The 19,101-nt window shown below is 50.4% G+C and overlaps 1 protein-coding gene across 1 annotated transcript in view; it reads left to right on the forward strand.

Moving 5' to 3' along the window:
* LOC132319117 (collagen alpha-1(I) chain-like) overlaps positions 1-19,101 on the forward strand; it is a 95,229-nt gene that overhangs the window by 18,434 nt on the left and 57,694 nt on the right. Inside the window, exons 2-4 of the mRNA XM_059829029.1 lie at positions 16,660-16,807; positions 17,573-17,731; positions 18,295-18,490. Of these exons, the coding sequence (XP_059685012.1) occupies positions 16,660-16,807; positions 17,573-17,731; positions 18,295-18,490 (503 nt within the window). The remainder of the gene's footprint in view (positions 1-16,659; positions 16,808-17,572; positions 17,732-18,294; positions 18,491-19,101) is intronic.

Consider the following 19,101-nt stretch of genomic DNA (forward strand, 5'->3'; position numbering starts at 1 on the left):
TACTGGAATTCCCACTGGGCCCAGGCTATGCGGGTAGGGGATGCTGATTGGAAACAGAATAGGACTGGAAGTAACTGAGATAAATGACCTGATAAAACAGCCAGAGCCTGGCTGATGTGCAGAACCAGCGTGGGACTGTCCTTGCCCCTTCCTCTCTGCTTGGAGAGGGCTTGAGCCAGCCAGGAACCAGCCCACTCCTATTAATTGTTCCTCTTTTTTTTTTTTTGTCGCTCTCTTTCTTAATACCAGTGTACAAACATTGCTGCGGAGCAGGGGTTAATGCAGTTCAAGCCCTGGCTCGTAAGCAGCCTGAAGAAGGCCACTCTATTTGTTGGGGTTGTGCATGGGTTGGCACGACGAGGTCTTGGTCCATTACTGCTGCTTTACACTCGTGCTTATAGAGGAGAGTTGACTGCCAAGAGGAAAGGGATGGGTATCAAGGTTTTCCACAGCATAAAGGGATGCACGTTGCTCTACTTGGATAAATGAGTAGATTTTTTCCTTCTTATCTCAAACCTGAAAGTGGGTTAAGTGCGTAGGAGAGCAGTTGTCTTTTTTTGAAGCCTGTAACATCAACAGTTGCCATATCAAAGACAGCGCAAGAACTGCTTGCTTAAAGCACGGTGCAATAATCAGGAGATTACTGACATCTCCGGGTGATGGTTGCTGTTGCATTGCCCTGGATTTGTCGCTTTTGTAGCTCCTTCTGCAGTTGAGCAGAGCAAAGCTTCATCTGTAGCTCCTCAAGGAAATCCACACCCCAACCAGGGTTTTTCTTTAGCTCAGTTGACAATTTGCTGCTGAACACCATGACACGGGGCTCCCTAGACCTCGACCAGGACTGGCGGTCGTGTCTCCTTCCCCGCGCCCTTCCTCTGTGGTTTTCTGTAGAAAAGGAACTGCCCGTTGCTCCATCTCCAGGAGGGATTAGCATCCACAGAGCTGCCCAGGCTGGCGGATCCCTTCTCCAGTGACAGCCCATCTCTTGTAGGTCCTGATTGCATTTCAGTATGCGGTCATGGCTGTATACAGTCCGTCTCACCATACCTTAAGGTGGTGATGACAGGAGGGTAGGGCCAGCTCTTGAAACGTGGGAATCAAATATTTTAGGGAGAAGAGGTATTTGAGCCTGGCTGTCCCACACTTTAAGGCAATGTCCTGGTCTCTGGGTCGGGGCAGGGAGGGAACGACTCCATTGACTTTGTAGGTCTGTGATTTGGCCCTCTGTTTTTCAGATTTTATGGTGAATGAATATAATTATGTATTTGGTGCTGAGCTGATTCCTTAAAGTATTTGTTTTGCTGGAGGTTTAGTGGGAAAGGTACAGCAGTTCAGTCCAATTCCACTTTTTTTTTTTGTTTGTTTCACTTCCAAACTAGAAAAAAAAGAAGGAAAGTCACTTCTTCATGTAGTCCTGCTGCTCACGGAGCACTGAAGTGTGCCGCAAAGGCTGGAAGCACTGCAGCGAGCCCAGCATGAGCGACTGCTGCAGCGATCTCTAGGACATTTAATCTGATGACTTGAAAACAAACTCACCACAGTTAGTTTGAAGGAGCCCTGGGAGAGTTGTGCTCACAGCAATCTGCACGTTGCTTGGTGAATAAATCTAGCAGGTATTGCTGGAGTTAGACAGGAAAGTAATGTTCTCTCTGCCCTTAGGAAATACAGGTGTGGAGAGCGAAAGCAACCGTCCTGCGGTGTCTGCAGCAGCACACCAGCCTCAGAGAAGTATTTGTTGTAGCTCTGTAGAGTTGCTCCTTATTAGGGATATTTTTGGGAGAGCCTAGAGGAGCAGAGCTGTGCTGTGGCAAGGGGTTGTCCATGTCTAAGGAGCTCACAAGTGAGATGTGGAGAGGATTTTTGGAAGTGTAGGGGATTTAGGTCCAGTGGGATCTCAGTTTCTTAAATCCTCTCCTCCCTTGGGACCATGCTCTCTGCAAAGGCACTGTTGCCAGATTGTTTGGCTGCTTGTACCTGGGCTGGACATCTGTTCTGGGGAGATTTGGGCTTCCTCAGCACATGCCTGCAAAGAAGAAGTGGTGGAGCCCAGGGTTAGGAGAGGGGGGGTTGCCTCTCCCAAGTCAGCTGCGGATGCTGGACACTGACCTGGCCCAGGAGCTGTGCAAAGGTGGGGGATTGCCTGTCCCACAGGGACGCTGTGCGGGTGCCGGAGGGTGTCCTGCCACCCCAGCTCCTCCACACAGTGCCTTGACAGCTCTGCCAGTGTAGATGGGTTCAGCAGACTGCCCTGACCAGCCCTGTTCCAGCAACAAACCTCTTCCCTCCCTATCTCCCTTCCTCACCCTGCTCCCAGTTTTCCCGCAAAGGCTGGTCCATATTGAGCTTCGCTGCTGCCAGCTCCAGCTTGCCGAGGATGGGCATCTCTTCAGCAGCTTGCAAAGCCCAGACCCTTTGGAGGGTCACTCCCAGGAACCATGTAAAACCCCCGGTCTGCAATTTGTTGTGGCTATCTTACTTGCTGGCAGTAAGATGCAAGACCAGGTGGCAAGGATTGCTTTTCACAAGCTGGGAATGTTTTAAAGTCTTGGAAAGAGAAACCTTGAAACCTTCCACCAGCAGGATTTCTTCCATTGTGATATTGGATACAGTATGTGGCTTAAAAAATAATTCCTGGCAATTTTGGAGCAGTATGTGATAGACTGTTGTAGTTTAGCAAGACCTTCTTTGTCAGTCTGGGAAGTCAGCTCGTGGGTCTAGCTTTTCTTCATCATTACACAGAGGTGGCAGGGCAGTAGTGTAAGGCACTGCTCACTTCAGTGACACTGGAGAGATACCAGGGTGGGTTGTGGGTGAGGCTCATACTAGAGGAGTTCTGGTGTCTTCCAACCTGTGTGTGTCTAGAAAGATGGCAATTTGAGTGGTCCTCCTCACCACTCCAGAGTACGTTGTCCTAAAGGTGATCTGCAAGCGAGGTGGAATAGAGATGCAGCAAAGTATTTGCCACACAGGTCCTCAGACACAGTGCTGAGGCACTAAAACAGAAGATACAACTACATAGAGGAAAAATATACTTGGCGATGTTCTTCAGGTTGGCTGCTTCAAGGTAATGGAACGGTGAAGTTGAGGGAGGGCGGGCTTGGGGATCTGCTTTGACGGACCACGATGGACTTGGTGGTGCCTGAAGCTGAGCTGGTAGTAGAGAGGTGTCTCGGTGACCTAGTGCATGTGGTGAGGAAGGGGGTGGACAGAGCCGGGCTTGGGAAACTGGGTCTAATCAGGTGAATGATTTCAATTTGGGAAGTGGGAGTGAAATTCAAAACCATTAAAACAGTTGCTTTTGCTGTGTTTTGCAAAGGAAGTTTTGTTTTGTTTTGGTTTGGTTTTGTTGGTTTTGTTTTGGTTTTTGTAAATGTCCTGACAGCTCAGGGTATTAAAAACAAAATTTCACTTTCAGTTTCAAAACAGCTGTCTGTGTGTGTTTCAGTTAACTAAAGTTAACTTGCACTGAATAAAAGAAAATAAGAAAGAGGTAACTCCTCCACAGACAGAGATGAAACCCTTCATTTCTAGGCTGACTCAAAATGACTCATTTTCCTTCTCTTTTTTTTTTTTTTACTCAAATATTGGGAAAGTTTTCTGTTTGACACTGATTTCTTTCCAGCAATTTTGTTTAACCCTGAGACCTCCCCCACATCCCAAATCTGGCATTTTCTCAGTGTCATCTGTTCAGAGAAGCGGAGCACCTCTAATGAATGTGTTTTCCCTCCTTCAAAGGCAGCGGGAGGAAGAAGAGCACTTTTTTTTGCAAGGCAGATACATCCTTGCTGTTAAAAGAAGACTTGTCAGCTCTGTATCTGGGGGCTCTCCCAAAATCTGCACTGTTATCTGAGATGGGCTGTGCAGAGGCAGCATACATGGGTGAGCGTGTGTGACCTTTGCCTTTCTCAGCTTTACTTGTGATGAATAATAAAGGCTTGAAACCTGTTTTTTGGTGGGAGAAGAGAGATGTTTCCTCTGGGTTCTTCTTCATAAGAAACTCTGGGTTTGCTCCCTGGGAAATTCTCTAGGTTACTAAAGAAACGGAGAGAAAGGAAAACTTAATTTGAGCTGGGAAGTGATTATTAGTGGGTAGGATGCTCCAATGCAGCCTTGGAAGTAGAAGATACAGGAGTGGGCACAAACCAGCCTTTGGGCACGGAGGAAGAGGATTTTGAACCCTGGGGACAAAACAGGGGTGGAGATCTCTACATCCAGCAATGGGCTTTCGCATAAAGGCTGACCATGGTAGAGCACGTGCCCATGTGCTGAGCGTGTCCTACTTGGGACATCCATAAATGATGTTACAGGAGGCTTCTTCAGTCCCAGCGGAGCATCTGTGCCCATCCTCACCCAAGCTTGCCGCCTGCAGAGCCTCCTCTGCCCAGGATCCGGCCACGGCGAGCCAGGGCTCAGCCTCGGACCGGGGGGGGCCGTGGTGGATGAAAGTCTGCCGAGGGAGCGCTGAGAGGGTCAGCCCCTCCCAGGGGGTGGTGAAGTGGTGCCTCCAGCACAGTTTGGGGTTTGACAGCTTCTCTCCATGGGAAGGAAATCCTGGTTTATGTTTATTTGCCCGGAGCTTTCTGAGCTGCGGTTCAAGCATTATGGGCTGAACCTGAACCCATGAGGCTTTGGTGAAATGAGACTTTACAAGAAGAGGACATCTTTTTGCTTGGGGGGTCTCAGGGTCCCTGTCCTCGATGCCTGGGAAAGCAGCAGCTCATGGCATCGAGCAGCTTGTTGTGAAACTTGAAGGCTCACAGGCACCAAAGACACTTGGAGTGTAAAAATACCTGTGGAGGGGGAGAGGTGGGAGGTGAGTAGCTCTGCGAAACACCAAGCGTAAAGAACTTGGAGGAGCATTCAGGAGTTGAGTGAAGGTTGAAACCGCAACAATTCAATAGTTTGTGCAGGAAAATTGGCAGCCACGAGCGTGGAATGAATCACAAATGTGCACATGTTTTGCCTAAGGTGAAAATCAGAGTGCTTTTTGGCTGTGAAATGTCAGCTTGTTAGTCTGGGAAACACTCATTTTTAATCTTTTCTTTATTCTTGTGAGCTGTGTTGAAGGGAGCATGAGGGGAAGGTCGGGACTGCTGCTCCTACCCCGCTCTGCCCCAGGCTGCGCTGTTGCCGGTGCATGAGCTCTTGTGCTTCTTCTCTCTCTCATTCCTGCTCCGTTTCTGCAGATCCCCCGGGACAGACGATGCGTGGTAGCTAGATACAACCTCCAGAACATTGTTCCCTATCAAATGAATATTAACGCCCGGTCAGAGCCTGAGCACTGGCCCTTGCAGCAGCATATCTAAAAGCGCAGGAAGGCGAAACAGATCCCTGCAAAGCGTTGTGCACTTCATTTGCCTGCAGTGGAAAACTTTCCCTTTAATTAAGTACACTGGTACTAATTTCGGTTTGGGCATTAGTCATACGCTGAGTAACAGGAACTGGTAGAGGCATTTCAAGGCGCAGTGGCAAAGATCAGCTCAGGCAGGTCCAGGTCCCACAGCCCGGGGCTGTGGCAGGCGTGGGCGCACGGGAGCAGCATCTGTCTGTCCCCTCTCCCTCGGCATGGAACCCTTGCTACTTTGCAGGGAATGCCAGTATCTCCAAAGCGATTAATTGCAGCACGAAGTGGCTGTATTTTAGCTAAGGTAAACCATGTGCTGACCCATAGCCATTCTTTTCCAGGGGAACATTGGCCGTGCTGAATGAAGGCATGGCTAGGAACGAGTTTCCCTGGGTTAGGATGGGTTTGGACAGAGGTAAGAGGTTTGCCACACACTTGTGCAATAGGAAGTCTCACGCATTAGACCCCAAGCTTTTGAGAAAAACAGACAGGAGTTGCCTTTCCCTGCCAGCAGTCGGGACTTCGAGTCTCCAACAAACTCCTGTGAAACATCCCCGCTCCCTTCGCTGCCAGGCGGGTGGCTGGTGGAGCCTGGCAGGCAGCAGACCGTGTCCGGGAGCCCGGACATGGCTGGGGCCCTGGCTCTCCGCCCGCCGTGCTTGGCACAGCCCGGGAGCATGTCCCTGGCAGCCTTGTGTCCGGCCCCGTGTCCCCTGCGTGTCCCCTGGCTTTTGCCCTCAAGCTGTCTTCCCCGAGTGCCAACTTCTCTCCAAAGCCAAGCCCGCGGATCGGGCAGCGCTGGTGTGCATCCAGCCTCGTGAATGTAACTGTCATGTTTGCCCTGTGCTTTCGGGACCATTGATTACTCCGGGGTGATGGTTTCAAGGTTTTCTCTGCAGACTGGCATGCTGGAAATACAGCTTTAAACATGAAAGCAGATGTCCTCCTCCTGCCCCATGAGGGGCTTCTGGCTGGGGCACGATCTATCATCACGAGCGCCGCAGCCTTTTGTTCACCACAAAGAAGTTTGTTGCAAAGTCTCTGCAGTTCGCAACCCTCGTCACCCCTGAATTTGTGAATGCGTACAAGTCAAAACGGATTTGAGTGTGAGTTTGCCAGCTGCGTGCGTGTGTACGCCTGTGATGGGGCTGGAGGGCCATCAGCAGCCAGCTGCCTGCGACTGCGCGGCACGAGGCCAAGGGCACGGCAAATTGCGGGTGGCATCTTTGCCCACCCTCCAGCTCCTCTTGCAGGGATGTGATAACAAGGTATTCCCTAGGCGGGTGAGGTGGGAGTGACCTGAGCCAGACCTCTACAGTTGCATTGTATGATTTCTCCCTGAGTGAAGTCATTGACTCTTATCAAGCTTGGAAAATTAACCTATCTGACTCCCTTGCCTTCCCCCAGCCAATTAGTCTTCTGGGCCACTGCAGGGAGGTTGATAAAACATGTTTGTCATGAATACGCTGAGACCCAGCAGAGGAAGAGGGTTGCTATTGCCAGGGCTTGATGTTAGGAGCAGAGCAGGCAGCTCTGCAAAAGCCCTGCGAGCACGCGGAAGGTGAAAGCTTTGGAAAGATGCTTTTGGGATATCTCTGGCTTGTGTGGAGGTTGCCCTTCTGCCAACACCTCTCTAGCTCTGCCGAAGACTCCTGCCCCTCAGGTCTGCCAGCAGCAGAGTTTGAGAGGTGCAAATCAGCCAGGTTAGGGAAAACTCACTCTTGACTTTTTTGGCTGCAATGAAGAAAATAGCAATCAGTTTGGTCAATGGAAGGACTGAATTGTAGGGCTGCTGGGGTAAAAAGCTGCAGCATTGATTGCTTTAGCTGGGGTGTAAGAGATTCCTGCTTGGCACACGAGGTCTTGAGGGAGCAGGGAGGATGGTCACAGGAGAAGACAGGCAAGAGTTTCCAGGGCAAGCTAATTCTCCGATCCTTCCCTTCAACTAGGATGTGTACAGCCTACTTACCTCAACACACGTATCCTCACGGTGCCTCCCAACATTAGCTCTGCTTCATTTCTCCACCTGTACAAAGGAAGATCAATTTACCCACGATCGTGTGGAAATGGAAATGAAAACCTGGGCAACACGCTGAATCATCAGGGCGAGCCACTACAGAGGTAGATCGCTTGAGCAGAGCAGGTTATGAAGCAGCATCTCTTTGGATGTATTGTGTTCAGTTGTCATTTTTCTTGGGGATCTCAGTCAGCAAGGACGCGTGTGTACAGGTGGGGACAGCACAAGCCCTGCTCCCGCATGGATGGTGTGCGGATGCTCATTGGCACAGGCTGCACGGGTTTAAGTTAACCTGAGACTCCTTTCTGTGCCAGCTGAGCAGATTTGCTGTTGCTCCCTCCAGTTGTGACCACTACCAGAAATGAAGGTGCGCTTGCGGGTGCCATTGTCTGACCCGACGGGGCAGCTCCCGTGCTTGAACTTAAGGTCCCCTGAGTCTGAAGACACAAAGGACCCTTCACTGCTTTACTGCTGCTACTTTCCCGCAGTTTTTTGGTACTTTGATTATAACTTGGAAAGCAGGAGTCGCAGAGATCCTGAGCCAACGTGAGCTTTTCCGCGGTGTGACAGATGGCTGCTGGCACACAATCAGACTCAGTTTCTGGTTGCTTTTCACCAGTGACTAACATCTGGGCGTATCGCCTTAGATCTGGCTTGCCTCACACATCACCAATGAGATCAGGTTTAAGCTTCAGTTTTTCAGCCTTGGATGACTTTATACATACAGTTTAAAACCACTGTTAGACTAAGCCAAATGAACCAATTCATCACTAATGGAAGGAGCAGGAGCAGGGGAGTTTGGAGGAAGGGTTTGGTTTTGGGGTGCACCAAGCCCTTATTTGCTGAAATGAGAGAAATTCCCAGGATGGGCTCCCTGGGCATATGTATTTTTATTTTGTCAGGCTGTAATCTCTCCCAGATGTGTATGTCTGCAGCAGAAGATAATACTAACCCGACCATTTCCCTTGTTACTCAAGACACTTTCAACATTGTTGAAATAATAGCTCGAGCTGAAGCTCTGCCAGACTTTAAAATAACTTGTCTAAGACAATGGGAGGTTAAGCTGGAGAAACATTCGTGAAGATCAACTTGTAATGGAGAAGGGGACCGAGATATTTCAAAAGTAGATATTTCCCATCAAACCGCTGCTTCATTCCCAAACTCTGAAATTGCATTTCCTTCTGTAAGAAATCTTTCTGCCTTACTCACCTCTATCTCTTCATTTCAGTTCTGTGGCTTCTGGTTTATATTTTGCTGATCACCCCACCGTTTGGTGAAGAAAGGGGAGTTAGGAGCTAAACCAAACCCTTCCACCTCCTTCCCTTCCTACCACTGCTTAGAGAGCATAGCCCGCAGAGGGGCTGCTTGTGTGCTGCCGTGCCACAGCTAGCTTTCCTACCCTACGATGTGTTGCTGAGATTTTAAAAATGCATCCCATTCTGCCCGAGGAGGAGTTTAAGACTTCACAAAACATCATGAAAGCTCAAAAGGGAGAGAAAGAAAGCAGTGTGTGCCCAGGGATCTCTTGGGCAGCCCCGCCAGCTGAGCAGAAGTATCCTCCGGTGCTCCCCAGGACAGGAGAGACTTGAGCTCAAGTCTTTGCCAAGGGCTGCTAACACGGACGCTGCCTTTGGCTCAGCAGATCCTTATGCTGCAGGGAGCTGGGAGGAAGCAGCGGGAAAGAGTCGCGCTCTTCCTGCCCTTTTCCTCTCCTCTCCTGCAAGCGTCTGCTCTCGGAGCCAGGGATGGGGGCTGGAGGGACCTCCTTGTAGTCCTGACCTTGAAGTCTGTCAAATCCAGACAAGCGTTGGCCATGGGAGCTTGGGGGGGGCGGGGTGGGGTTTGCACACCAACATGCGTGTTCTCTCCATCAGCAAGGGAGGGAGCTGAAAATCAGGGGTACAAACTCTGGCTGTGCCGTGGGCTGCCCCGCTTGGTGCTGGCCATCCCACCCAGAGGAGGTTTTCACAATCATCCCTTCATTACTTTTCTCTGGTGGCTTTGAGTGTATTTATGTGTGTGTCTTCCAACCCTATAAAACAAAACAACAGAGAGGGAGGCTCTTGGAAAGCTGGTGCTGGAAACAAGCCCCAGGAGCATGATAGTTTGCAGAATTTGCTATTAATTTACTTTGACAATGGAGCAACAAAGAGAAGCTTTTTTACTAGCAACAGTGAGGGCCAATGTGTTTGGGACTTGTCCCTACTCAGTGTCACACAAGTTTTACTAGTATGTTTTTTAGTTGTTTTTAAATTAATCCCACAGAATCCTCTGTATAGGCGTTGGAGACCAATTCCAATCTGGTTTATGCTGATTCACTGTATTTCAGTAATTAAATTTAATTGCTGTGAGGCAGACTTGAACAGAGTGAAGAGTGGCTGTGCGGGGATTTGCACAGGTTTAAATGAAATCCATTTAAAAATACCCCTCTAGCTAAACCTGTTAAGCCCTGAATATAGATAAAAAGTCAGTTTCACAGAGTTTTGGCTTGAGTAAAGTGAGGGTTTGAGCTCACCGCAATAGTGTTTGCTGTCAGCGCGGCAGGAGGGGACAGGACATGCAGAGAAAGGAGGAACTGGGGAGGGTACGTGGAGAACAGGGGATAGGAGACACACCAGGGTGTGCGTGTGGCCTGGGGGGTGAGGGGTGTGCAAGGCTGGGGGGAAGTGTAGCACCCCAGAGCATTTCCATAGAGACCAGGAGCTTTGGGTTGAGGTTAACTCTCTCAGTTGCTCAGGAAGGAGATGGTTGAGGAGCACTGCAGGATCTCTCAGTACATGTCTTGGGAAGGTTAGAAGTGGCTTCTTTTTTGTTTTCTTATAAAACAACCCAAAACCAAACCAACCTGAGTGAGGCCACCAGATCCTGCAGAGCAGCTAGCCGTTGTGAGCTTTCCTCCCAGCCCTTCTCAGTGCCTGCTTCAAAAGGACTGCCTGCTTCGGACTCTCGTTTCTCAGCTGTCAGGATATTGATTTGCTCCATGTTTGCAAAGCCTTTCCCTGTCCCCACGAGGGCAAGAAACATACTCTTTCAGTTAATGGGATGAGATTTTCATGCCGTCTCATGGCTTGGGGCAGTTGGGATTTGCAGAGAGAAGACCCAATGAGGATGGTGAAGCTGAGGGCTGAAATGCCTGCCAAGCCCACTTCCCCACTCCTGTGGCCACTCTGGTTTCATCATCCCCGTTGTGGGTTTAGCAGCTCTTAAACTCTTTGCTTTCCTGCTCCCATTGCTCTTCTCCCGAAAGCTCTTTCGCAGGCTCTCTTCTTTTTCTGCCACTTGGCCTACTTTTTCTTGTAGCCAGCGTATCCTTATTTGGGGTCATCCTTGACTTCCAGCAGCCCTTCCTCCTCCCCAGGCTTTGTCCCCAAAAGCCCCATCCCCATCCCGGCAGAGCCCCCCGTGCTGGGCCCGTACAAAGGAGCGGGAGCACGCCTGCAGATCTGCGTAATGAGCTTGAAAAGAAGCCTGTGCTCCAATTTTTCCTGTCTAAACAATGTGTACGGCTAGCTCTTTCTTCTGAAAAGGTTTCGCTTCCCTGAAATTTTCTGTCCTCTCTGTGGGTGGGTGGTTGCATTCACTTTTCCACTAATAGGTACAACGTTCTCCGTGAGAAATGTGCTTTTTCTTTTTCTTCCTGCTTTGGCTCTGTCCCCTTCAACTTGCAGCCACTGGGTCAAAACCAAATTATCTCTGCTCTCCAGAGCAGGGAGGTGAAGGTTGAATTGCTGTTGCATAACCCTTTGGATGCGGGTCCGTCACTGTGAGCTGTGTGCACTTCGGCTTAAACCTTGTCTTGTGTGGCTTATGGTGTTGCCCTTAAGAAGAAATTATTAGGTGACAAGGGAAATGGGAACCGTAGGAAACAAACGTGGCGCAGGAGGTGACACGGATGGCTGCCATGGATGTTATTTATGTTACAAGCAATGCTAGGATAGAAGGAGAAGCAGGAAGAGCTGCTGGAGGGTTGACGTTCTGCAAACACAACACTACCTAGGTGTCCTTGACCTCATCCACCCAATGTGCAGAGTCATCAGGCGGGTCCAAACAAATATGAAGCTGCCGTCTTGGGTTCTCTTGGTCCAGAGAAGGTCAGGCACAACCTCCAAGCCCGAGAACGTCTTTCAAGAGGCAAAGGGTGGAGGAGTGTGAGCCGTCAAAAGGGGAGTGGAGGAGCATCGGTGTTTTGGGAGGGCTGTCTTGTCTTGAATGCTTGGCTATGGACCATGCCTGTGCTAATGTGGTGGTGTCAGTGGTGTGAGGTGCCAGGAAACCCTTGCCCCAATATAAAGTCCTCTTTTTCCATCACTTAATGCAGAGAGCCTTTATTATTAAATTCTAGCTGTGATGTACAAGCCTCTCTGATTCAGAGTTTGAAGCGCATGGCCTGTGATCCTAAGCAGACTTCTGGCAGGACATTTTCATAGGCACTTGGAAATTAGAGGGAGAAAAGACTCGTTAGGTCATATGCTCCGTTCCCCAGCCAGAAAGCACCGAGGCTGTCCTCTGGGGTTGTCCCCAGGGCTTGTCCAGCCCAGTTACTTCAGGTCCCAACGAGTGGTGCCGCACCCAGGGGAAGTGACTCAGACTTATAGACCCTGTTATGAGCTCTCCCAGGGCTCCAGTTATGTTTTATGTTGTTTAATATCCTTCCCTTTTCCCTCATTTCCCTCCTTTGGGGAGAATGTAAAGCTGAGTATAAGCTTCACACGTGCACACAAGCCAGAGGAAAGCACAGATGGTCACTTTTCTGTATCTGCAACCTGGGGTGCCCCCCCAAGGAACACCTTCCTCTGGGATGCAGCCCCTGGGATGGGATGGGATGGGATGGGATGGGATGGGATGGGATGGGATGGGATGGGATGGGGTGGTGGAGGACCACTGCTGAACCCTATCTGGTCCCTGAGAGCACTAATGGGCCTTAACAGCCCTGACCAGCCTCACCTGGGACCTCCACCCACACCCTCACCCAGGAGCCCCATTTAAGCTCAGCCTTGTGCTCTTAGCTCTTTTTTGAGCTGTTGTGTAGGGTGCTTGCCTCCAGCTCTGCCTCTGGCTTTGCCTCCTGGATGGACCATGGACCTATGCTGGATGTAGCTAGTTTCCTGGTAGGACCCCTTGTATGTTTGTCTCCTGTCCCGTATTTGTCTTGGTCCCTTGGGTGGACTTTGCGCCCATGCTGTAGACTTGTTTCCAGACTGGCTTCTCCCTGTCCCTCCCTTTGCACTTGACTGTGCTCCGTGGGGGACTCCAGACCTGGTTCATGGCTAGCCTTGCCTGGGGCTGCCTGTGGACCCTGTTACCAGTGGTTGGCTCTGCCTGTTGTGTTTGCCACCCTTGGGACTGTGCCTGTTGGCGAGGCACTGCCTGCACTGGGGTCCCCCAGCTCCTGGCTTGCCAGCCCCTGGGGAGCAGCTGGCCCTTGGTTCTCCTGCCACCTTCCCTCTCCGCTGTTCAGGCTGGGCTGGTGGGTGCCTGTACACCAGGCGTGTTCCCAGTTGGCCTTGCAGGGTAACAAAAAACCCTCTCTGCAAGGTTCCCTGCCTGCCCACCCTCCTCCTTGGAGGATGGATTTACCTTTGGGGTTGTCCTCTGGGTCCCCATTCTGACCAGGGTATTGTCCGTGTTTCCTGTTTCCCCTCTCATTCCTTGGGAATTTTGGCCCCACACAGAGTTAAGGCTGACGAGGGCAGTAAAACCCTGTATTGAAAATATGGAGCTTATGGTCTGATGCAGGTACAAAGTCTCCAACACCAAAGAGTGCAGACCCCTCTGCCTTCATCTCTCCTTTATCCTAGAAATTCCCGTGCTTTTTGTGTGCTTAATATTTGAGCTGGAATTTGTTTATAACTTCTCAGAGTGGTGGGGGTAAAGTCTTTAATCCCTCTTTCTGTGTGTTTTTCTAAGCTGCTTCATTTTGAAAAAGGGATGCATAAATTTTTTTGGATTTCCTTTTTAATCTTTTTATAAAGGAAACAAATGAGAACTCATAGGTTTTTAAATAACCACCTTTTAAAGTGCACCAGTGTGCTCAGACCAAGGCAGTGGAGGCAATGATGGTCCAGGGCATGCTGCTGATAATCACAGAATGCATCTCCACTTGCTGAGCTTTGCAAGACTTTGCTGGTTTTCTCCTCCAGCCCGAGCTTAGGATTGCTGGGATATCTGTACTAAAGTGTATGGTCAGTCTGGCGGTTTCTGGGCTCCTGGAGGCAGAGACCTCCTGATACAACACCAAGCACTGCAATGGGTTCATGGCGTGTGATTCAACAGCTCCATGCTGTATCTCTAATGGCTTTTTATAGGTGTCCCCCTTTGCACTGACTGCTCTGCTCCCCATCCTTGGAAGCATTTCTCCCAAAACGTGCTTGGCACCCTGATGACCGCTGGTTAACTTCAGCTTGGGATGCTGCATTCTTGGCTCTGGCTCCACTGGCCAGTGCTTGTCCTTGCTGTGGTTGGCCCGTGCACAAGTCTCCCTGGCACTGGGCCGCCTGGGAAGATTCCTGCCCTGCTTTAGGAGCCCGGAGGCAAGCTGAATTTGGCAGCAGCTGTTGAACTCCAGGAATCTTCTTTCCAGCGTAGAAATAGCCCTTCTGCAGGCTTTTGGTTTGAGGTTGAATAGCAAAGATGTCGGTTTGGCATGCTGAATGTGCGCCGTGGGCAGTCTTGGCTGGCTTTTCTGCCAGGAAGAACACAAGTCCAGAGCTCTACGCCAACACAGCTGGGCTGTGAGCACAGCTTGGTGCGAGCCCTGCCTCTGGGTCCTGGGCAGCATTGCCTCCAGGGTGGAGATGGGAGCATGCTGGTGGTGAAGGTTGCTCAGTGGTGGTAGAATGAGTGTTTGTGAGCAGAGCTGCTCACTGATGGCCGCTGGAAGGAGATGGGGAAGCCTGGCTGTGAGGCACGGCAGTGGGGTGAATGCCTGTGGGAATAAGGCACCTGAGACCTAGGAAAGCCGAAAGCTCTTGAGGAAGCATGATTTTTTAAAAGGAAACCTAGAATTACTGTATCTGATGTATGGTCTGTCCTGTCCCTGACTCTGGCTGCTGCAGTGACTGCACTCACTGCATCCTCAGCACTCACCTGCCTGGGATTAATCTGCTCCCAGGAAGGCTGTGACCCTGATCTCTGATAGCTGGTGACTCAGACCCTGCAGCTGAGAGTTGCTTCCATGGGTAATCTGTGTCCTTGAAGTAGTGGGTCTGCTCCCAGAGGTTAAGGCAAAGAGAAAATCAACCTGCTTTGAAATTTAAAGTAAATCTGTGATGTTCTTGTAACAACCGGATACCCAGCAGTGTCAGGACGGGGAGTTGGCCCTTGATTAGTCCTGGGGAGAAGTTGCGTGCAAAAGCTTTGGTGTTGAGGCTGGTTGAGTGTTAAATGTGGTGTCATAAACAGCCTCACTGTGCATCAGCTTCTGCCCCACGATGAGAGAGCGGTGCCATGAGCCACAGCTACTGCAGCAAGATGCTCCTTAAAGTGTCTGTAGTAGATCGATCCCATCTGATGCTTTGCTGGCTCCTGCAGCATGGATTTCTGCTGCAAGCATTTCTGAGGAAAGCACCAACCACGTGCTTAACTTTAACCCTATGTGTGCATGGTGTCATGGACTATGATTTTAACTTGCAGCACATCCTCAAGTTGTGTGTTAAGGCCATACTCTGCCCAGGAAGACTTCATCTCAGCATGTTATTTCTAGTACTAAGTCCCCAGCTGCAGCTTGCGTAGGAAGGCCCTTCACCTGATAGCATCCACTGAATTCACACTTGTCTGCCTGTAATCACCAGCAAAGCTGATGGATGATGAGGGCTGCAGCCCCTGCAGATGGAGCACGGAGGTCTTGGCATGTCCATTGGTGTCGGCAGCTGGGAAATAGCCTCCCAAAACTGCTTGGGAATGAGAAGGGACAAACATCCCTGATATTTTTTCCCCTCTGACAGCTGTGTTTGGTCCCAGATTTATTCCCCATGCTGTGTGTGTGCATTACTTGTAACACGGATAAACTCTGCTGAATTGGCACTGTTTCAGGGTTTACAACCACTGAAGTCTCCGAGGGGCTCAGCCCTGCACCCTCTCTGCCTTGGTACCATTTTTGCAATGTTCCCGCTGGCAAAGGCTGTTGCACTCTCGTGTTGCTGAGCTGAGAGTTGCCTGGGAGCATGTCAATGCTGTGACCATGTGGGGAGCTGGAGAAACACCCGATGAAACCTCAAGTCACCACGAATGGCCACGTCTCCTGCAGGACCACATTGCCTCCCCTCCTCCCAGCACAGGGCTCTTTCCCTTACAAAATATTCTAAGGAGATGATGGCAGCACTGCTATGTTAATGTCTGAAGTGGATCAAAGCAGCTTTCTGCTCAATTGACTTGTTATTTTCCAGAGCAGTGGATCTATACGGTGCGTATATCTCCTGTCAGGCTGCAGCATGCCTGAGGCTGTTCATCTGCCCTCAAATAAATCTCGCACCTCAGCAACAATGGGAATTAGAGTGAATAGAGAGGCTGGATGCCTCCTGAGTGATGGCAGATGCTAGTGCAGATGGTACTGGCAGGATTCCGGTGGATAAGTCAAGTGGGATTGTCCAGGCCCTCTCAGTAAGGAGGCTGTGGGTCTGGAGTGATCCAGACCCCTCCTGCAAGGCTGGGGCCATGGGGTACTGCCCTGCGTCTGTCCCTTGTCCCCACTCCTTGCAGGTGGCAGGGTTATTGCCACACTGCCCAGGAGCAGGGATGAGAAGAAAGGAGGGACCTGGTTGTAGATACCTCAGAGGTAGAAAAAGTGCGTCTGGGTAGAGCCAGATGTCTGCAATTTTTTTTCCTAATGGAGGGGAATGAGAAACCTTGTGGTTTTAAATGAATTTTTGTTCGGGTATTTCTGTAGTTGAATGATTCTTTAGTTAACGAATGAATTTGGAAAGGGAATGTCTCTGTTCACCATGGGAGTTAAAAGCTCCTCATGAGACTGGAGTGATGGTGCTGCCAAATAGCCCACACCAGGGGCTCTCACCCAGTTCAAACTATCTTGCACGTTGACAGCATAGTTCTGAAAGTGGGCTTTTTACCTGCTGGGAAGGGATTATTGCATGATGCACGGCTCCCGATGGAGCTCCTGACCTTGTCATAGCGATGAACCCTGCTTTGGGCAGAGGGGAGTGCCGCTGTGGTCTGGTCAGGACACCTGCCTCAGTGAGGGACACAACTTCATCCTGCTCCTTGGTTCAAGAACGAAGGGAGCAGAGACCTGTAGTGAAGGTGTCTCAGCTACTGAGCATCTCTTTCTTCTCCCTCAATGCAGATGAAGTGAACTTGCTGGACAAAATTACTTCCCATGCGCAGGACCTCAGCAATATTTCCTTCGGCTATGATGAAGCCAACTGCAGCATCCTGGAGATCGGGCAGTACGCTACCCTCAACATCCCTACGAGGGAGGCGTTTGGGGACAGGTGGGCTGCCTGCAGGGGGTGGGGTTGGGGTGGTGGTGCTCAAAATCACCTCATGCATGCTTGTTGGTTTGAGGGGTTACTTTAAGACCCCATTCCCTAATGACAAGAAGATAACACATCCACTCTGTGCTCCTATGAGCTCAGTGCTTCTTTCCTTTCTTCCATCTCTTGGTCATGTGCAGGGAAAACGCATTGGCACAGTGCTTGACTGACCATTTCCAGGAATGTGTTTTCTTGGTGTTCCCACTGGGAAGACCTCTCTGCTCCAGCACAGAACTGGAGAGAGCAAGAGAGACAGCACAGCCATATCCATCAGCACTGCTTGATGCCAAGGCACTGGTCTGTGGAGGCATAGACCAGGTTGGACCTTTGCCATACTTGATACGGGGCTGTGGCTCACTGTGGACAAAGACACTGGACATGGTGAGAGAAGGCAGCACTGAAGAGCTGCTTGGAATGGGTTACCATCCAATCTCAGCAGTGGGCAGGGCAGGAGTCCCACGGAAAATCATGTGCTCATAAGCATGTGCTGAGATTACACCTGAGAGGTGCATTATGGTTATGTGGGCAATGCTAATTTTGGCCTGGCTGCTCCTTTCTGAGTACCTGACCTTACAAACTGAATGACTGTTTGCTTTTGGTTTTTTATTTTTTGTTCTCACTGAGTTCATTTGTACTGTGACTTGTTTTTTTTCCCCCTAAGAGGGCAGTTCATGGTGATTCAGCAGCTGCTGCAGGGTGCCATGAGTTGCTTCTTTCTGCTAGGTTTGCAGATGAGCTGAGTGTGCTGATGAAGCTCAGGTACTCGCTGAAGGAGGACACCAGCCTAGTGACCATCCTTAGCCATCGGAGCCACGTGCTCTTCCAGATCAGGATTAACCCATATGGCTTGGTCTTTGTCACCACAAGGAGGAGACACTATGAGTAAGTTCCAGCTCAGGTGCTCTTTTCTGCCTTTTCATGCTTCCTTTTCTACTCCCAAGGCCAGAGTTAAGGTTTCCCACTATGGGCTTTGAGCAGAGCTGCTCTGACCCCACCTCAGCTGAATCAAGATCATGTCCCCCCACCTGGGTGATGGTCCCTCAGACCTGGTGGTGTGACAGCACAGGTAGTCACTGCTTAACTCCACTCTCTCAAAATGATGCAGATCTGAAGAACAAAGCAAAGAACAAAAAGGTTCAAATACCTGGGGATAAATCAAGTGGGGAGAGACACAAGTACCAGTAATTGCCCAGATGCCTCAAGAGGTTGTAATGTGCCCAAATCCATTGGATAGAAATAGCATTCCCATGCTGGAAGGGAAGTGATGGTGCTTACTTGTGATGATAAGGTAGACTTGATTTCTCTTGTACTGTCCTTAGCATCTGCCCTAAGGATGGATACATGAGGGACCCTGGGAGCTGGTAAGGGTGAAGCCTAGTCCTGCGTAAGGTGTGGGACCTAAGTTTCATGTTGTGCCTCTTCCCTTCCCCCTCCGGGGCATGCAGGTTCCCAGTTTCCCTTCTTGGCGATGGGCACTGGCACCAAGTTGCTCTCAGCATCTCCTTGGAGAGGCTGGAGTTGCACGTGGACTGTCGGCTGGTGGACAGGGTGAGCTGGTCCAATTACTTTGGGATGGGAGTGAACACCGAAGGGCTGATCATCGTCGGAGGCCTGATCGAGTCCTTTGAGATCCCCTTTAAGGTGAGACCTGGGCAGACCTCGCAGGGCTGTGTTTGAGGACGTGGTCTGCTCTAGCTGCATGAAGTGAGGTTGCAACTCCCTCTGAAGGAATCCATTGCCTTCTTTTCCTAAAACACACCATTTATTTTCATGGTTGGGGAGGGTGACTTTGCAAAGGCTTTGAATTGTGCAAAGTGCTTTCTTTTGGGTCAGGGCAACACCAGTGCTAGCAGTCAGGTCAGCAGTAGAGACGTCTAGATTAGACTTACACTCATCTTCTCTTGTTGACCATGACTTCTACCATGTATAGAAGTCATCTGTGCGGTCGGCATGCAAAGCATTTGGTTGGGGAGCTGGTCCTACATGCGTGTTGAACATAAAGTCCCTGCTTTGAGGACTTCACAGGCAAAGGATTCCCAGTGGGTCAAAGTGAGGTGATGGTGGAGTTGCAAGCCTTTTGCTGCCTGCAGACACACAGAGGTCAGCCTGTCAAGGGGTCTCTTTTGGTACTGCCCCTGCACCAGGGGAGTGCTCGGGCCAGGCCAGGGACAGATGCTGTCTTGGGGATGAATAGCAAGGGCCTGATCCTGCAGTGTGCTTAGCACTTCTTGAATCCTCCCTGTTATTTAACT

The sequence above is a fragment of the Gavia stellata genome, chromosome 24 (genome assembly GCF_030936135.1).
Source record: "Gavia stellata isolate bGavSte3 chromosome 24, bGavSte3.hap2, whole genome shotgun sequence".
Classification (NCBI taxonomy): Eukaryota; Metazoa; Chordata; class Aves; order Gaviiformes; family Gaviidae; genus Gavia; species Gavia stellata.